Consider the following 18,366-nt stretch of genomic DNA (forward strand, 5'->3'; position numbering starts at 1 on the left):
AACAGTTTTCCAAATCCATTACACCTGACCCTTCCTGGGAAAGCAAGCATTCTTCAGTGCACACACTGTCTTAACCAACAGACTTATTTAATGCAGCAAATAAGCACGTGTGTCTTTGGCTATGGGACAGCCGTTAGCAGATGAGAGTCACCTCCAGCAGGGGTCTAGTAGTAATGAACCACAGTGTTATTAGAAGCACAAGTCAAACTGGTTAAGCAAAAATGTTAATAATAATTGGCGTGGGGCGCCTGAGTGGCTCAGTGGGTTGAGCCTCTGCCTTCAGCTCAGGTCGTGATTCCAGGGTCCTGGTATCAAGCCCCGCATTGGGCTCTCTGCTCAGCAGAGAGCCTGCTTCTCTCTCTCCCTCTGCCTGCCACTCCGCTTACTTGTGCTGTCTCTCTGTCAAATAAATAAAATCTTCAAAAAAACCCACCAATAATTGGCTCATAGAGTGAAGAACAGAGGTAGCCACAGCCAAAGGCTTGACTGGATCTACTGACTCAAACTCAGCTTCCCTCCCTATCATTTCTCCTCTCATGTTACCTCATTCTAGGCTATTCCTTGTGCCTGGGGATGTAGCCACCAGCAGCTCTGGTGTAATAGTTAGTAGTTCATAATCTGGGAGATTTATCTCCCAGTATTCTCTATGCTAAAGTTGGGAGTTTCCAGGTCACCAAAATGAAGAACCGTATCTTGAGCCCAATTTCCCTTTCAGGGTTATGTGAGGACAGTGGAGTACCCGGCAGGGTTATGTAGAAGCAATGCAGACTTACTTCCAGAAAAACAGTAAGCTTTCCTGGCTGCTTTCTGAGGAAGCTATTAAATGTCATGACCACAAACAGAGTTTAACACCCAAGTAGTTTTTGTTCACCCAGACAGCCTAATTATCATAAGCAACAATTATATAATTGTAGCTGATAGTTTTAATAGTTTGTATCCCGAGAACAGAGGTCTACACATTAAGAGCAGATTTGCTGAGCGAGATGTGTAGTTTTACTGCGCGGTATGATAAAAGAGTACCTGATATAATCCTGAAACTGTTCCAGTTGGGCTCTGTCTGCTCTCCCACAAGACTGCTCACCTGCTGTGGGACTTCCACAGGATGGGAGTGGTGTCCCTTGGAGAACAGGGTTCGAGGGACAGCATCTTTGGGAACCACTGAGTTAAAGGGGTCTTGTTAGCACAGAACTGACACAATCCCACAATCCCAATGACGGTCATGGTATAAATCACTCATGGTGTAAATCACATCATTTGAATGAGGGTCATGGTGTAAATCACTCATTTTGGTTCAGAAGCCTGTCTTGACCACAAGAATGTTTTCGTCAGAGCATCTCACAGAGTGTATGTTTCACAGGACTTGCTGGAGGAAATGCTGACCTGATGGTTTGTCTTTTAAATTCAAATAATAATATCAGTTTTACCCCCCGAAACTAATAATACACTACAGGTTAAACAAATTGAATTTAAATTTTTTAAAAAATTTTAAATAAATTCAAGTAATAATACCAGTCGTAAAAACAGGAATCAGAGTTTACTTATTACACAATCAGGCATTTGACTGAAGGCAACTTCTCATTTCAGGTGAAAAACCCATCACAATGTCAGCACTAGCAGGAACCACAGAGAGACAAGGTCCTGCGGGTGTGTAATGGGTTGGATCTGAACCACCCGAGGAACCTCACTAAGTACACATGGCTGGACACCCTGCCAAGATATCCTAATGGGGGTGGGGCACGTGCCCATGAAGACTCCCCACTTGGTTCTGACATACAGCTTTTGACCGAGAAATCTAATGACCAGCATTTGGCATCAGTCAAGAGTCTGCATTCTATCTACCAGGTTTTTTCCTTCAGTAAATAGTAACCGAGTGCCTAACTCTGTTCCAGGCTCTGTGCCTGGCAGTGGCTTGACTCAGGGCAAAAATCCAATAAGGAAATTCTAAGATTTTTTTTGTTTCACCTTCAATCTGCCTTCTGTTGGCTGAAGAGAGGACCATTCACCTTCAAACAAATTGGACCATTTAGATACCTGAAAGAACTTTTCTCAAATCTCCAGTAGGTGTTTTAAACATCCTATTAGGGTTCTTAAACAACAGCATCCAAAAAAAGGCAATCACATATAAAAAGAGATACTTGTGAGATAGTGATTTACATAATAAATATCTCTTTGGCTTTCATCCCCAGCTCTGGCACTGAGCTCCTAAAACCCTTGGAATTTCCTAAGTGACACAAGTGACAAAGGGTCTCTTGTTATGCTAATGACACGGCTTTTGGACCACACCTAAGGATGGAGCTGGTTGCCAGAACAACCAACCCAGATTCTAGGGCTGGAACTCTCAGTCCAGCCCCCTAACAACCAGGGAGTGAAGCTGGAGGTTGAATCAATCACCAACACCAATGATTTGATCATTCATGCTTATATAAGAAAGGCTCTGTAAAATCCCAAAGGATAGGGTTTGGGGAGCTTCCACCTGCTGAACAGGTGGAGATCAGGAAAGGACATGGGAACTCCTTGTCTCTTCCCACTCCTTGTCCTATGCATGTCTCCCATCTGGCTGTTTTCTAGTCAACAGGTGATTAAGAAAATACAATGTTTCTCTGAGTTCTGTGAGCTCCTCTAGCAGATTAATCAAATTCAAGGAGGAGGTCAGGGGAACCTCTGATCTATGCCCTGTCAATGAGAGGCTCAGGTGATTCCCTGGATTTGCAACTAATGCCTGAAGTCGGAGGGGGTGGGACAGTCTTACAGGACCAAACAAGAACAACTTCAGTATGTTAAGGGCAAAAGTCAGTTTATGGTAGAAACACTTTCAACGTTTCATTCATTCATTCCTTCCTTCCAATGTGTACTGAGTGGCTACACTGGCAGTCAGTTGTGAAAGGAAAGATCAGAAAAGAAGTTAAGGCTTTTTAATTTTTCCCAAGTACTTAGAGCTCCATTGGCCTACAGAACATTAGTGCTGTTATCACTTGTGTTCTACATATGTGATATAGTTCAAACTGCTAAAAACAATAAAAAGAGGGTGAAGTTAAGTGACATATTCAGTTTGATACAGGCTTGGGTAAAGTGTCTTCACAGTGGTATACAAGCAATCCATGACTGTACCCACTGGGGCTAATTTGTCAGTTAAGGTCACCCCTTGCCTGTAGCTAAAGACTGAGGACCCACGGTCATTTGGACATTTCTGTAGCATCAAAGGGTATCTTCTCAATAGGAAAATCCCTCCACTTTGCATATAGCTTCTGAGCTCCAGTTGCAATATCCTCCACCACAAAGCTTTCTATTTTTATAACTGGAATCTCAAATGTCTTATACTTCACATGGATTCCCCAGTCATGGCAGCAGTTCTCTCTGGCACAGAAGATCTTTGCTTTCTTCTCAAAATGCCCATAGGTCTTTGGTTTGGGGTGTAATTTGCTCACATAGCACTTCCTGAAAGCATCTCCAACCACAGCGTAATGGCAGTCCTACAGACAAAGGGATTGAATAAAACACAAAACAGAACATTAGAACCAGGACCGAACTGTGATTTTTTATGAACTCCACAACAATCTGAGATGAAAAGCAGGTAGGATCCCACTTTTGTGACAGATGGGGTAAGAAGGAAATATGCATTCACTGAAGGCCAGACTAGAATTCATGCAACTTGACTCCCAGTTCCAAGGGTGGAAGTGAGCGTGGGGATGCCAAGTGAGGGGATAGGGGCCATCTCATGAAAACGAGGACTAAGAAGTTTCTGGGCAACCAAGCTTCTGAAAGTAGATACTCTTTATTGGTTCGGAAACAAAAGCGGGTATTTCTTGAAGAGCTCCAGTGCCTGAGTTTACCTGACAGGCACAATCCAAAGGATACAGAGAACAACGAAGGGTCAATGGAGATCTGCAGAGGGTCACAGACTAATGTGTCCAGAGGCTCCAACTACAGTCAACTTTAGAGTAAATCCGAGAAACGCCACTCTGTACAGAGGAAATGCAGACCCAATATACGGGCCCCTGGGAGGAGGGGGTGGGGCAGGAGGGAAAGATCATAAAGGGCGTTTGCAAGAGAAAAATCACTCAAATTGGAGCTGAAAGGATGTTTTCTAGCTAAAGAAGCGATTTACAAAGGCACGGGAATTTGCTAGTATCACCCTTAATATTGTGCTTCTTGCTCCATTTTCTGATCAGAGACCAGCTTCCCAAAGACCAAAAAGAATCCTAATAACTAATCATCGAAACCAGCCTCTCTTCTATCAGGAGCAATGCAGTTACAGGCAGTTTTTGTCTATGGAGATTATTCTATTCAAAAACTTTTTTTCAATTTTATTTATTTATTTGATGGAGAGAGAGAGATCACAAGTAGGTAGAGAGAGGGGGGGAAGCAGGCTCTCTGCTATCCAAAATTTTTAAGGAGGAAAAAAAAAAAACAAAACAAAAAATAACTAACCAGATTTCCTAAAATAAGGAGATATTTTGTTTTCATTATAAAAGTGATCTATGGGGTGCCTGGGTGGTTCAGTGGGTTAAGCCTCTGCCTTCGGCTCAGGTCATGATCTCAGGGTCCTGGGATCGAGCCCCGCATCGGGCTCTCTGCTCAGCCGGGAGCCTGCTTCCTCCTCTCTCTCTGCCTGCCTCTCTGCCTACTTGTGATCTCTCTGTCAAATAAATAAATAAAATCTTCAAAAAAAAAAAATTAAAAAGTCATCTATATCCCAAAAAGAAAGTTTAGAAAACATAAAATAGGAAAAATCATGGAGTCTCACTGTAAAATATATATTTAGTATATTTGCTCTAGTCTTTTTCTGGACAAAGAAAATGTCTTAATGTTTTTCGTTACAGGTGAGAGCGGTGCGGGTATTGCCACTATTATTTCACACCCCGATGCGGGTATTGCCACTATTATTTCACACCCCGAAAGTCAAAGCATATTAACAACTTTGTTTCCTTGTTATTTTTTCTACTTCATCACAGTCTGTAAGAAGCTTTTCATTATACATAAGCTTCATGTTCATTTCGTTTAATGAACTCTACTTTGGAGTTCCTTTAGATTTATAGAAAAGGGCAAAGTTGTTCAGGCATCTCCTATATCCCATTCTCCCAGCTTCCCTGAATGTTAATATCTCACATACCACAGTATATTTGTCAAAACTAAGAAATTAGGATTGAAACGCTACTGTTACTGGCACTACAGATATTTACTTTTTCTAATTAATATTCTTTATCTGTTCTAGAATTTAACCCCAGATACCCCATTCATTTAGCATGACCATTATTATTTTTAGTGGCTATGTCATATTTAATTAAATGCCTTCTTTTTCTTCTTCATTGTAATGGGTTTCCTTTCAAAATTTTGTGGCTTTTTAAAATATCACGGCCATGATAACAACAAAAATAATAATATTCTTCCACAAATACCTCACCGATAGAGAGTAAGTTTAATTAGTGCTAAAAAATGACCCAATGCTCTTTGCTCAAAGTTCGCTTACCTCAACCACTCTGATGTCAGCCGTGTAACACGCAAAGCCCTTACACTTTCTGCAAAGCAGTTTTTTATTCTCCTTATCGGGTACAGGTTCTACTTTTGCTTGACTATCCCTGATGAATTTTTCTTGCATCTGTATCTGGAGAATCTACATGCAAAAGTCCAAAAAAAACCAAAAACGAAACCACCTTGTCAGTACAATGGTATAACTAGGAGGTATTTATGACTGTGTGCATGCAAATACGCAAACACACACACACACACACACACACACACACGTATTATCATTCATTCATTTACAACTTCCATGAACATACAGTACCTGACTTTGTTCATAAAAATCCCATAGATAATTTTATTGGGTTCTCCTAATTCTTTATTAGTCCATGTTTAACTGTGACCTCCAATGAGCCTTTAAATTTTTGCATCAAAGATACCCATAAAGGGAGCACCTGGGTGGTTCAGTTGGTTAAGCAGCTGGCTCTAGGTTTCACCTCAGGTCATGATCTCAGGGTCCTGGGATTGAGCCCCACATCAGGCTTAGTGCTCAGCAGGGAGTCTGCTTAAGGATTCTCTCTCCCTCTCCCTCTTCATCTGTCCCTCCACTCTCTTGCTCTCTCGCTTTTCACAAGAAATAATCTTAAAAAAAAAAAAAAGGTGCCCATAAAATACTAAAGATGTTCATAAAACAAACATGTGACCCCTGTTTTCTACTTTAGTAGCTGGCAAAAAATTTTTAAAGCATTCATAAATATAAACATACGTATTGACTGTTTCAGGGATAGTTACACCACTTCTAGGGCAGAGACCCATTAAATAGAACAGCAGGCAGAAGAGTCCCCATCCCCTAAATCATTTTTCTCTCTCCCCTTCTGACCACAGAGAGTACTTTGAGTTACATTAAAGATAAATCATGTATATGGTATGACTGCATTCTACTTCAAAACTTAGGGCATGCCTACATACAACTAAGAACCTGGACATTATAGGGTGCCTGGGTGGCTCAGATGGTTAAGCATCTGCCTTTGGCTCAAGTCACGATCCCAGCGGTCCTGAGATCAAGTCCCACGTCAGGATCCCTGCTCAATGGGGAGTGTCTGCTTGTCCCTCTCCCTCTGCGCCTCCCCCCAACTCTCTTTCACTCTCTCTCTCTCTCTCAAATAAACAAAGTTATTATTTTTTTTTTCTTTAAAAACCTGGACGTTACAGATAAAACAAAACTAAGAAGATTTAGAAGGGTCAAGAGAGGAAGGGAGCCAGCTAGAAAACACAAAACCTTAAGAACAAAATGGTACTGAGTAACCTGGGTTTTCTTTTCATCTCCTATTACCCCAGATTTGGCATCCGGAAATGCCTATGGACGCAGATAAAAAAAAGTGTCTCAACAAAAGCCTACTTTACTCTCTCTAGTCAAAGGACAACCAGGAAAGGGACAGCCTAGCAAGACAAAAAAACTTTCAGACAGTGGCTCTTCTATTTCTGCCAAACATCATAGAACGGAACAGACAACTATGGTCTAACCCCAGCCCATGCCAGCAAAGACTGAGGGCGCACCTAGATTTCCACTTTAACAAAGCGTCTGCACACTCCCACCTAGCAGTGTCAGAGAAGGCCAAGGAGGGATCCATGCTCTGCCCTGCCCCACGGGAACCACCCTTGCCTGTGATGTCAGGGCAGACCCTGCGGAGAGCCAGAACGCCCAGCCCCACCCACGGAATGACCAGCCACCACCAAGTCCTGGCTGCACCGGTTCTGGGCTCCCTCTCATCCCTTCCCACCGCTGCCCATTTTCTATGGCTGTTTGGGGAATCCCAGGTGCTCTTCAGCAGATACATAACCTGTTCTCTCTTCATCCCACTCCTCGTCCTGGTGAGCTGGCCACAAAAGAGTCTGGGTATGGCCGAGCCTCCATCTCCCTCAACAGGCTTTTACTCTTTCTCCCCTGCTACACATGAGTCTATGTCATTGGTCACCCAGTGGAAGAGATAAAAATTATGTCCTGGGTAGTAAAGCTATTACTGTCTTAAAGATTTTACAGCCAACATCAACATATGCTACAAAAGGGGAAGATGACTCAGTGAAAAACCTCTATTCTCAGTAAAGTTCAAGAGGAAAATTAAAGAGGAACTAAAAAATTTCCCTGCAATTCTCCTCAATTAAAATGTGGAAGAAGTATTTTTAAATATTTTAGTCTCTAAACTTAGGTAGAAATTTTCTAAAAATGAGTGAATACTGACATAAAGTTGTCCTTTTAGGTGCTAAAATGTTAATTTGCTTTAGACCACTGCTTCTCAAAACTATTTTTGAGTAAAGAGATTATGACTTTTATAGAGTTGGTCTACTGCATTGTGAGGTTCATCTCTGTGAAGTTAAAGTCTGCCTCATGCCTCAGTCCATAACAGTTCTCATTTTTTGAGCACTTACTTGATTCCAGGTACTGTGCTGAGCAATGCATATACCCCCATTTTATCCCTAAAACTGCCCTGTGAATTAAATACCATTGCTTTCTCAACTTTACGAATGTGGAGACAGATGATTTAAGAGACAGAGTAACTACCTGAGGTCACATATCTTCTAAGTGGCAGAGATCCCAAGATGAAAGTCTCTGCAAAGGGTCTAGAGAAAGTGTGGGGGTGCTTGTATGTGCATGCACGTAAGCCTGTGTGTGCGTGTATTTGCATGTTTCTGTTTCTTGACCTTCCCCAGTCTGGTTCCATGCTTCTGTGTTATAGAGGAAATTGCAGTAAAATGAAGGTCACTATCAAGAGACTGAACTAGGGCGCCTGGGTGGCTCAGTGGGTTAAGCCGCTGCCTTCGGCTCAGGTCATGATCTCGGGGTCCTGGGATGGAGTCCTGCATCGGGCTCTCTGCTCAGCAGGGAGCCTGCTTCCTCCTCTCTCTCTCTCTCTGCCTGCCTCTCTGCCTACTTGTGATCTCTCTCTGTCAAATAAATAAATAAATAATCTTAAAAAAAAAAAAAAAAAAAGAGAGAGACTGAACTAAACAGATACAACACTCCACAGTGTGCATTCCTACCCGCACCTACAAACAGGCATTCTAACGTGCACTGTGCATGGGGAGCTTTTCTCCAAGGACTCCGGATGTTAGCGACAAATTTGAAGGCTGTGTTTTGCCATGTTAGGGTGCAGTCCTCAGGATGAGCTACCAACTTGAGGGCCATCTAACTCGGTTTGCCCTTTTATAACTAACTAAAAACCTCACTCCAAGTATTAGCGCTAATAACATACATTTTAATCTCACTGAGGCCCAAAGCAGAATGAATCTGATGTTTACTGCGGGACAAAATTTTAAGCATAAACTTAGTGTTCTCATGTAACACTCAGAGCAATATGATAAAAGGCACCAACTACCAGCACATTCTGTTTGTTACTCATGGTCAGATTCTGCAAGAGTGACACAGAATAAAAGACTTACCTTTTCTTTAAATACTGCTTCATTCCATGTCTGAAGCCTTAAAATGGATTCATTCATCATGTTTTCCTTGTATATGTTTATTTTTTCTTTTTCGATTACATCAGCATTGCTGGTCAGAAGGAAGCACTTGCTCCCTTTTGCTCTTCCTCGGCCTATCAGAAAATAAATATTTGGTGTCTTTGACTTAGAACTCTGATAAATTTGAGAAGAGGTAAACAGAGGGGTATTCCTAAAATTCAATTCTGATTCACTGATAAAATTCTGATTCATAGGACAGCTGAGCTGTTAGAGCAGGAACTCCCAATGCAGGTGTGTGCCTCCATATTAAACTACATGTTAAGCTGGGGGCGCGGCTTAGGCCGGCTTCCTTGGGGGGGGTCGGTCTCCACGCAGTGTAACGGGACAGCTACATTATCAGAGACACTGCCTTGAACACTCAGGAGGACACCATGAGCACTCCAATATGAATAATGAATAGATCCTCCCTCAAGACCCTTCAAGCAGGTGGGGAAATAGATATGTTCACAGTCACCAGAATACAGGTAGAAATACTAAGTAAAATAAGGAAGATAAATGAAAAGAAATATGGGTATTCAAGTTTATTGCCAGCTGGGGGATCAGGGACACGTGATACAGAAGCAGGGGAAGAGGGAGGAAGTAAAACAAAGGTTATGAGTCGCAGTACATGAGCGCTTTCTTCGACAAGGAGAAAATGATGAAGTCAGGTTGGTAGAAGTGGATAACGAATAAAGGGGAAGAATGGGAAATAGGTTGGAAAGATAATTTGGTGCTGGACTGTGAGCTTTTTAACACCATGTAAATTGGGAAACAATGGAGTCTCTATACAGGGAAGTGACATGCCCAGACATGCCCAGTGACATGCCCAGCCCCAGAGCCGTTTTTCAGGAAGTAAAATGCAGCTGTTGTTACAGAAATTGGAAAAAGGAAGAGAGGCTAGTTAGGAGATTACCTAGTTCAAGTGAGAAGAATTCTATGGAGTATCTCTTCTAGAATACAAGGGCCCATCATTACCACAAGCACAACCACGAAGGGTCCACACGTTGGCTGCCCAAGTCTCAATCCATGTGGGAATTATCTTTCCATAAATATGTCAGTCAATGTTGGTCAAGTAAACAGTACTCATCATAAACAAGAATTAAAATGGGGCACATATTAGTGGGCAAAACTGTACCCACACAATCCTGATCAAGTAAGCCGCCTTTGGGGCCAAAGATGCCAGAGTCCATGGTGCCAATGGTCCTATAGCCACAATGGCTCAATAAAGGAGAAAAAGCCAGAAGCACAATGACTAGGACAGAGTATGTTTCTAAATGACAGACACACTCACAAATCAGAGAAATCGCCAGCCATTTAGTAATGGAATCAAAGCTCTTCTCACCTCTGGTTTGAATCATTCTGATGACATTGCCCACATACTCATACAAGATGACCAAATTACACTCAGCAATGTCGATGCCTTCATCAGCCACTGAAGTGGCAATCAGAATCTTTTTATCTCCATCGGTTCTAAATGAGTCCAATGCACACTTCTGTGCTGGAAGCGTCATTCCTGAGTCAGAGTCAGAGGGCATTCATTACACAACTTATCAAAGAGGGAACTTTACCCTTGAAAAGTAGCCATTAATAACGGAGTGTTATTACGTGCCAAATACTGTGAAAAGTGCTTTATATTCATGATGTCAAAACAACCCTAGGCAGTAGGGCCTATTCCTATCCTTGTTTTAGAGAGGACATTAGGGTGGTGTTCAACAATTTGGACTCTGCCACAGACTGCCTGAGTTCAAATCCCAGCTGTGGCACTAACCAGCTGTGCAGCTCTATTGCAAAACAAATATGGATTTTTTTTTTTTGCAAAACTATCAACAACTATCAATAATTCATAGTTTTTTTGCAAAACAATTCATTGTAATGCCTTTGCATGTGTATAGGACTTTACAGCTGGCAAAACAGTGTCACAGCTAATTAATGGAATTTCTCAAAGCCCTTTGAGGCTGATGTGGCAAGTGTTACAATTCTCCTTTAGAGATGAAGACCTTGAGGTTTTGGAAGTATGATAAACTCACAGAACTGGGCCTTGAATTTAAGTCTGAAACCCTAACAGTGTGCAGTCCTCAGCCAGTGATATACTGAGAAAGAAAAGAATTTCAGTGGTCTCCACCTCCGAGTTAAGAGAATTTATAAAAGTTCTAGTTTTTTTCTGTACGTTGGCAGCCAAAATCTTCAGATATATTTTGTTAAGGCCAAAACAATTTCTTTTTACCATCATTTTCTAGTGAATAATGAGCGTGCCCAAGACAGACGCCGTACTTCATGAATTTCTAAACTTAGTCATCTACGTGTTCATCATTTACTCAGCAATTATAGTTTGTCAGGTAAAAATACAATGGTTAAAAAGGTCATTTTTATCTACAAGGGTCTCATGGAAGAAGGAGATCAATAGGAAGCTATTGATAAAATTGGTATAATACTGATATCTTAGGAACTGCATCTGTGGGATGGGGAGGAGAGAAACCTCTACCAGTCTTGGGGTTGGAGAAAGCTATTTGGCAGAAGCACAATAACTGGTACAGAATAAGTTTCTAAATAAGTGTGGCTGGATGGGTGATGGATGGATAAACGAACAAACAAGAAACTATCTTGAATGCTTATCTGTAAAGAAATACCAAAATTTGAAAATGAACTCATGTTAGAGTGAGACGGCAGAGCTTTGAATTCCAACTGCAGTAATGTGGTATTGGAAAGCCAAACTTTCGAAACTTGGTATTGAACCAAGCCAAACTTGGTACTGAAAGCCAAACTTTCGAAATCTGAATATACTTATTATATTCCCAAAGTTTAAAATCTGCATAAGGGGAAAGTGCAAGAGCGATGCCTGAGGACTGACAGGATGGGGACTGCTTATTAGACACAAAACTGAACAGGAGGAACAGAATGAGTATCTGTCCTGGCTGGTCAATGAGGGTTGGGGAGCACGGCTACGGGAATGTCAGGTGAGGGCTGGCCGCCCAGGGATCCTCCTGGGATTACAGAGGCACCCCTTCATCCTTCACTGTAGCTAGACTGCAGGATTTTGTGCCTGAACTTTTTTTTTTTAATTAAAAAATATATAATACACATAAAAGCGTCTCTAGCTTAAAAAACAATAAAATAGAAACAGAACATTTTTATTTCCAGCTAATCTAAATTTACTGGTTGAAAATTAGAGAAAAAGAGTGACCTGCTCTAACAATATTTTAAAAAAGAACTTTGGTTTCATCCGAAGGACCTATGGGAAGAGGAGATGTCTGTAAGTTTTTGTATTTGAGCACTGTGATGGCTTTTTCCTGTGGCTAGGCTGAACTACAGTACCTGCTTATTGATCTAGGTGCTTCTGTGAAGGGAATTCACAGACGTAATTAAAGTTCCTAATCACTTGACATTTAAGTTACAAAAGGGATTCATCCTCAGATGACCTGACATAATCAATCAACCCTTTGAAAGAGGGCTTAGGGGGCACCTGGGTGGCTCAGAGTTAAAGCCTCTGCCTTCCGCTCAGGTCATGATCCCAGGGTCCTGGGGTTGAGCCCCACATCGGGCTCTCTGCTCAGTGGGAAGCCTGCTTCCTCTTCTCTCTCTCTGCCTGCCTCTCTGCCTACTTGTGATCTGTCAAATAAATAAAAATTAAAAAAAAAAAAAAAAGAAAGAGGGCTTAGGCATTAGTCCCAGACCTCAGAGACTCCAAATAGCTCACACCTGTGGGTTTCAGACCTGCTCCTGTCCACCTACCCCATGTATTTCCGACTTCCTTTGCCAGACCAGTTGTGCATGCTAATTCCCAAATCCCTATGAGTTTGTGTGTGTTTGTGTCCACATACAAGCAACATAAATATGTATATATGTATGAGTGTATAATCACTTAATGGTTTTGCTTCTCTAGTTGAACCCTGATACAAGCATTAAAAAATAATTTGAATATATTATAAATAATCTTATAGTATCCTAACTCTAATTCACTAATATAGTACCTGTGTTCTGATTTGTTTTGCCACGTCCAGTCAATATGCCAGGGTTTAGAAAGCTGAGCTCAGAATTTTCTTCAATCCACTTCTTCAAAGCCTGAAAATCAAAAGCAATTATCAGTTGGACAGTATTTGTGGGTTTTGTTGTTGTTGTTTAAGATTTTTTATTTATTTATTTGACAGCGAGATCACAAGTAGGCAGAGAGGCAGGTAGAGAGAGGGGGGAAGCAGGCTCCAAGCTGAGCAGAAAGCCCAATGCGGGGCTCGATCCCAGGACCCTGAGATCATGACTTAAGCCGAAGGCAGAGGTTTAACCCACTGAGCCACCCAGGTGCCCCTGGACACTATTTGTAGACCACATTTGTGTAACTATTAATTCGATATTGATATATTGCAAGAAGGAAAAACTTTTAGTAAGTAGTTTTCTGACTGATAAACCTGAGAAAAAAAGTTTTTTGGAATTGAATTCTATGCAATTAAATATAATGGTTAAGATTTTTGTGATCTGATATAATTTAATCTCTGAGACCTTTTTTAAATGAAAAAAGCAGTGTTCAGGGGCACCTGGGTGGCTCAGTTTTTAACTGTCTGCCTTCGGCTCAGGTCATGGTCTCAGGATGCTGGGATCGAGCCCCGCATTGGGCTCCTTGCTCAGCCAGGAGCCTGCTTCTCCCTCTCCAACTCCCCCTGCTTGTGTTCCTTCTCTGGCTGTCTCTGTCTGTCAAGTAAACAAACAAAAAAAATCCTTAAAAAAAAAAAAAAAAAAAAAAAGCAATGTTCAGAATAGTGATTGTGTAGAATAAGTGGGTTTTAGCAAGATCCCAGGACATAAGATAATGTACAGAAGTCAGTTGTATTTTTTCTCACCAGCAACAAGCAACTACAGGTACAATTTACAATAGCATTAAAAAATTGACACTTAGGTATAAGTCTAATAAAATACGTGCAGAATCTGTATGCTGCAAACAACAAAACAGTGATAAAAGAAACCAAAGAAGATGTGGTAGGTGGCCTCTCGGGTGGCTCCCGTGATCTCCACCCGCTGGTCTTCAGATTCTTGTGTAATCCCCTCCCTTCAAATGTGAACTGAACTTACTGACCTGCCTCTAATAAATAAAAAACGGAAGATGTGATCACTTCCAAGTCGAAGTTAAAAATGACTATGACTTCCACTTTCTCAATCTCTCTTGGATCACTCACTCTAGAGGAGGCCAGCGGCCGTGCTCTGAGGCAGCTTTGTGGAAAAGCCCCCAAGAGTGAGCTCAGAAGCACATCTTCTGAGGCCTTCCACAGCCAGACAGATATGGTTGGAAGTTAAGCCTTTCAGGTAGGATCCTTGAGGTGATTATAGCCTGCTGAGAGATACTGAGCCAGAATCATCCAGTTAAATTGTTCCCAGAATCCTGATCTATAGATGTTGTAAGATAATAGTTTGTTGTTTCCAGCCACTAAGTTTCAAAGTAATTTGTTACCAGCAATACATAACTAATACAGAAGAGAGAAAGATATACTATGGTCATGGATTGGAAGACTCCATATTGTTTTGTTTTGTTTCGTTTTTAAAAAGATTTTACTTATTTATTTGACAGAGGGAGAGACAGTGAGAGAGGGAACACAAGCAAAGGGAGTGTAAGAGGAAGAAGCACGCTTCCCGCTGAGCAAGGACCCTGATGCAGGACTTGATCCCAGGACCCCGGGATTATGACCTGAGCCGAAGGCAGATGCTTAACGACTGAGCCACCCAGGCACCCCCAAGACTCCATATTGTTAAGATGTCACTTTCCCCCAGTTTTATCTCTTGATTCAATGCAATCCCAAACAAAATCCCGGATTTTTCATATATGTGAATTAGCTGATTCTAAAATATAAATGGAAAGGCAAAGGAAGATAGCTAAAACAATTTTGAAAAAAGGAAAAAAGTTGGAGGACTCACACCATAAAGCTAATCAAAGCAGTACAGGAAGGATGAAAGGATAAATAAATGTAAATGAATGTAACAGAAGAGAGAATCCAGAAATAGACCTACATAAAAAGGCCAACTGATTTTTTGAAAAGTTACAAAGGCAATTCAATGGAGAAAGGACAATCTTTTCAACATACAGTCCTCCAGCAAGTGGATAGCCCCATGAAAAGATAAAAAGCATCTCAACTCATACCTCAAAATAGATTGTAGACCTAATTGTAAATTGCAGAACTATAAAACTTGGAGAAACTAACAAAGCAAATCTTTGTGATCTTGGGTAAGCAAAGGGTTCTTATATACAATACCAAAAGCACAATCTCCAAAAAGAAAAAATTGGTAAAATAGAATTTATGGAAAGTTAAAACTTTCAATCAGTAAAAGGTATTGTTCAGAGAATTAAAAGATCAGAAGAAAATATTTAAAAATCACATTGCCGACAGAGGACTTTTGTCAGAATATATTAAAAAAATATTTTAAACACTCAACAATATCATGATAAAGAAATCAATCAAATCCTATTTTTATTTATTTATTTTTAAATTTTTATTTATTTATTTGACAGAGATCACAAGTAGGCAGAGAAGCAGGCACAGAGAGAGAGAGAGAGAGAGAGAGAGGAGGAAGCAGGCTCCCTGCTAAGCAGAGAGCCTGATGCAGGGCTCAATCCTAGGACCCGAGATCATGACCTGAGCTAAAGGCAGAGGCTTTAACCCATTGAGCCACTCAGGTGCTCCTCAAATCCTATTTTTAAATGGACAAAAGAGGGGTGCCTGGGTAGCCCAGTCAGTTAAGCATCTACCTTCAGCTCAGGTCATTATCTCAGGGATCCTAGGATCCTGGGATTGAGCCCCACTGCTCAACAGTGAGTCTGCTTCTCCCTTTCCTTCTGTGATCTCTCTGGCTCTCACTCTGTCTCATATAAATAAATAAAATCTTTTAAAAAAATAAAATAAAATGGGCAAAAGATATGAATAGACACTTCACCAAGGAAGATATATGGGTGGCTTATAAGTTTATGAAAAATGCTCAAATGTATTAGTTGAAACGCAAATATAGTAAAATGAATTTTAAAAGCCTAGGGAGATAATATTACATGCTCAGAGGATGGCTAAAATTGTTTTTAGCTAACAAAGAATTTTTTTAAAGTATGAAGTCCTTGCTCTACAGGTACCAAGACTTACTATAAACTAGAGTGATGAAGATAGTAGGGTATTAGTATAAGGATAAACAAACAGATAATCAGAACAGAATAGGAAGCCCAGAAACAGACCCACACTTAATTGGGTGAGTGCCTGATTGCAGAGCAGTGAGGAAAGGAATGTCTTTTTGTACTGGGTCAATTTGTTATCCACAAGAAGAAAGAAGCTTACATCCACAAGTGCTCTGGTTTTCACAAAGAGGATGGTTCTACTCTCTGGGTTTAAGTGGTACTCTTCTTGCAAGATGAAGGAGAGATCTTTTAGTTTAGGGTTCTCATTGCTGAGATCCATGGAAACACTTTCCAGTTCCTTCAATTTTTCTGCAAAAGGGGAACATTCCATAAATGGCTTATAAAGTCTAGAAATTTAGAACACACTGTGACCTTATCTATAGTTCAGTTAATCTCTCAATCTTTGACCAGAATCCCAAGAGTAATAACCACTGCTTTAATGCATATATTAAAAATGCAGCAATAAATGCATACTTATTTTTCCCCAGACAGCTGGGTGCTCAAAGCATAGCAGCACACCATTGGGCTACACTTATGTATACTTAATACTTTGACATAAGCCAAACAAATTTATTAGCAGTAATTACCTTCAGGAAAAGGATTTGGAGAGAAGGAGAAGGACTTAATTTCATTTCAAATCTTCCTATATTACTTCTTAATCCAAGAGCAATAGGATTATGGGCCATCTCGGTTTTCTTCTATATATAAATTTATATATAGTATATATAAATTATAATCTCTTTAAATAATTAAAACACTTTTAAATATATTCTTAAAGCTTTGTAAAATTACTAAAAGTTGAACCAAAAAATGCTACCACCTTTCAACAATGAGAGACTCCAGACTCTGGGAAACAAATTGAGGGTTGAAGAAGGGACGGGGGGCGGGGGGGAGTAACTGGTAATGGGCATTTGAGGAGGACACATGATCTGATGAGCCCTGGGTGATGTACGCAACTAATGAATCATTAAATACTACATCAAAAACCAATGATGTATGTTGGCTAATTTAACTGAAAAAAATAGAGTCTCTTACAGATTGAAAAAAAGTGCCGCTACCTATTATAATTTCTATGGGAGGTGTCCTTTGCAAATCCCATTTTTCCTTTTTCAAAATAAGAAATAGTGAAAGCAGCATATTTTTCCCATAAGCACCATATTTCACTGAAGCTTAATAGTCCTGGTGTCTATAGTTGTCTTCTTAAGCCCAGGACAACTCCCTGAGCATCATCGTAAACTAAACGCAATACAATATAAGTATCCCGCCCTGGAGTCGCCAGGCTCCGATGGCTTCTTCCTCTAACACCACCCACCTTCGAATCTACGAGTGAGGTCCTGCTCAGTCTCATCAAATCCTGCACTTCGGACGTCAGCAAAGAAGTCTTTTAAGTAATCCAGAGCATCTTTCATCCGTGCATGCTCATTGATCATGAGAGCATCGTTATATTTCTGTTTGAAATGAAAACAGAGTTTTCAATGTTTCCAGTGTCCAATGCATTTGCTATACTCACATTCAATTAGCTGTACTTAGCATGGAATTAATTTTTAAAATAAGCTCTTCTTAAATCTATTCCAACTTAGTTTTCTAAGATGAGTGGTTTCTAATGGTACTGCAATAAAACCTTTGAACCAATACTATTTTAAAAAACCATCATTAGCTAGGATTATTAATCAATTAGGATCATTTTGGAGTCTAGAATTCCACCTTGGACGGGAAAGAGAAAATTTACAAGAAAAATGCATGTCAAAGATTAAAAAACAAAAAAACAAAAGCAAATCAACTTCCACATCAACTTGCCTCTTGATTCAGACACTGAATTTAATCTCTTCATTCATCCAGAGCCATCAGTGAATTGCAACAATACCTGTTCCAACTGCTGGCGCTGACCGCCTACCCCAAACATGCAACTAAGTTCGTTAAAATTCTATAAACGCATGCGGACTGAGTGCATTTTTAAATACTCCGAACAGCATGATAAGCAGAGGTGATGGCTATTATTTCTTAACTTCTTGGGTAACCAGAAAACAACCAAAGACCCTGGATTTCTGAGCATGTGGCTTTGCCAAAGGTAAGAGCACCCATACTTCAAAATAGGGCAAAAGCAGTCGCTTACTGAACTCTCAAGATGGCTGTCACCAACCGCATATCTACAATCATGTTCATCATCCCCCAACTTTTTCCAATCGTGTCAATCATGGGAATGCTAGAGGCACATGGTATAGAGCTCCAGCATCTGTTTCTATCCTGTGGCTACTAGTGTTACATTTCAGTAAGCA

General features: G+C 40.6%; 1 protein-coding gene across 6 annotated transcripts in view; it reads right to left on the reverse strand.

Moving 5' to 3' along the window:
• Positions 1–2,897: 2,897 nt before the first annotated feature.
• RIGI (RNA sensor RIG-I) overlaps positions 2,898–18,366 on the reverse strand; it is a 57,276-nt gene continuing 41,807 nt past the window's right edge. For all 6 annotated transcript variants that reach the window (XM_082694552.1, XM_082694551.1, XM_082694548.1 and 3 more), the window contains exons 12-18: positions 17,403–17,538; positions 16,251–16,399; positions 12,924–13,014; positions 10,298–10,468; positions 8,899–9,050; positions 5,468–5,611; positions 2,898–3,470 (exon numbers count right to left, since the gene is read on the reverse strand). In XM_082694552.1, coding sequence (XP_082550678.1) covers positions 3,174–3,470; positions 5,468–5,611; positions 8,899–9,050; positions 10,298–10,468; positions 12,924–13,014; positions 16,251–16,399; positions 17,403–17,538 — 1,140 coding nt within the window. In that variant the 3' untranslated portion in view covers positions 2,898–3,173. The remainder of the gene's footprint in view (positions 3,471–5,467; positions 5,612–8,898; positions 9,051–10,297; positions 10,469–12,923; positions 13,015–16,250; positions 16,400–17,402; positions 17,539–18,366) is intronic.

The sequence above is a fragment of the Mustela nivalis genome, assembly GCF_964662115.1.
Source record: "Mustela nivalis genome assembly, chromosome: 13".
Lineage (NCBI taxonomy): Eukaryota > Metazoa > Chordata > Mammalia > Carnivora > Mustelidae > Mustela > Mustela nivalis.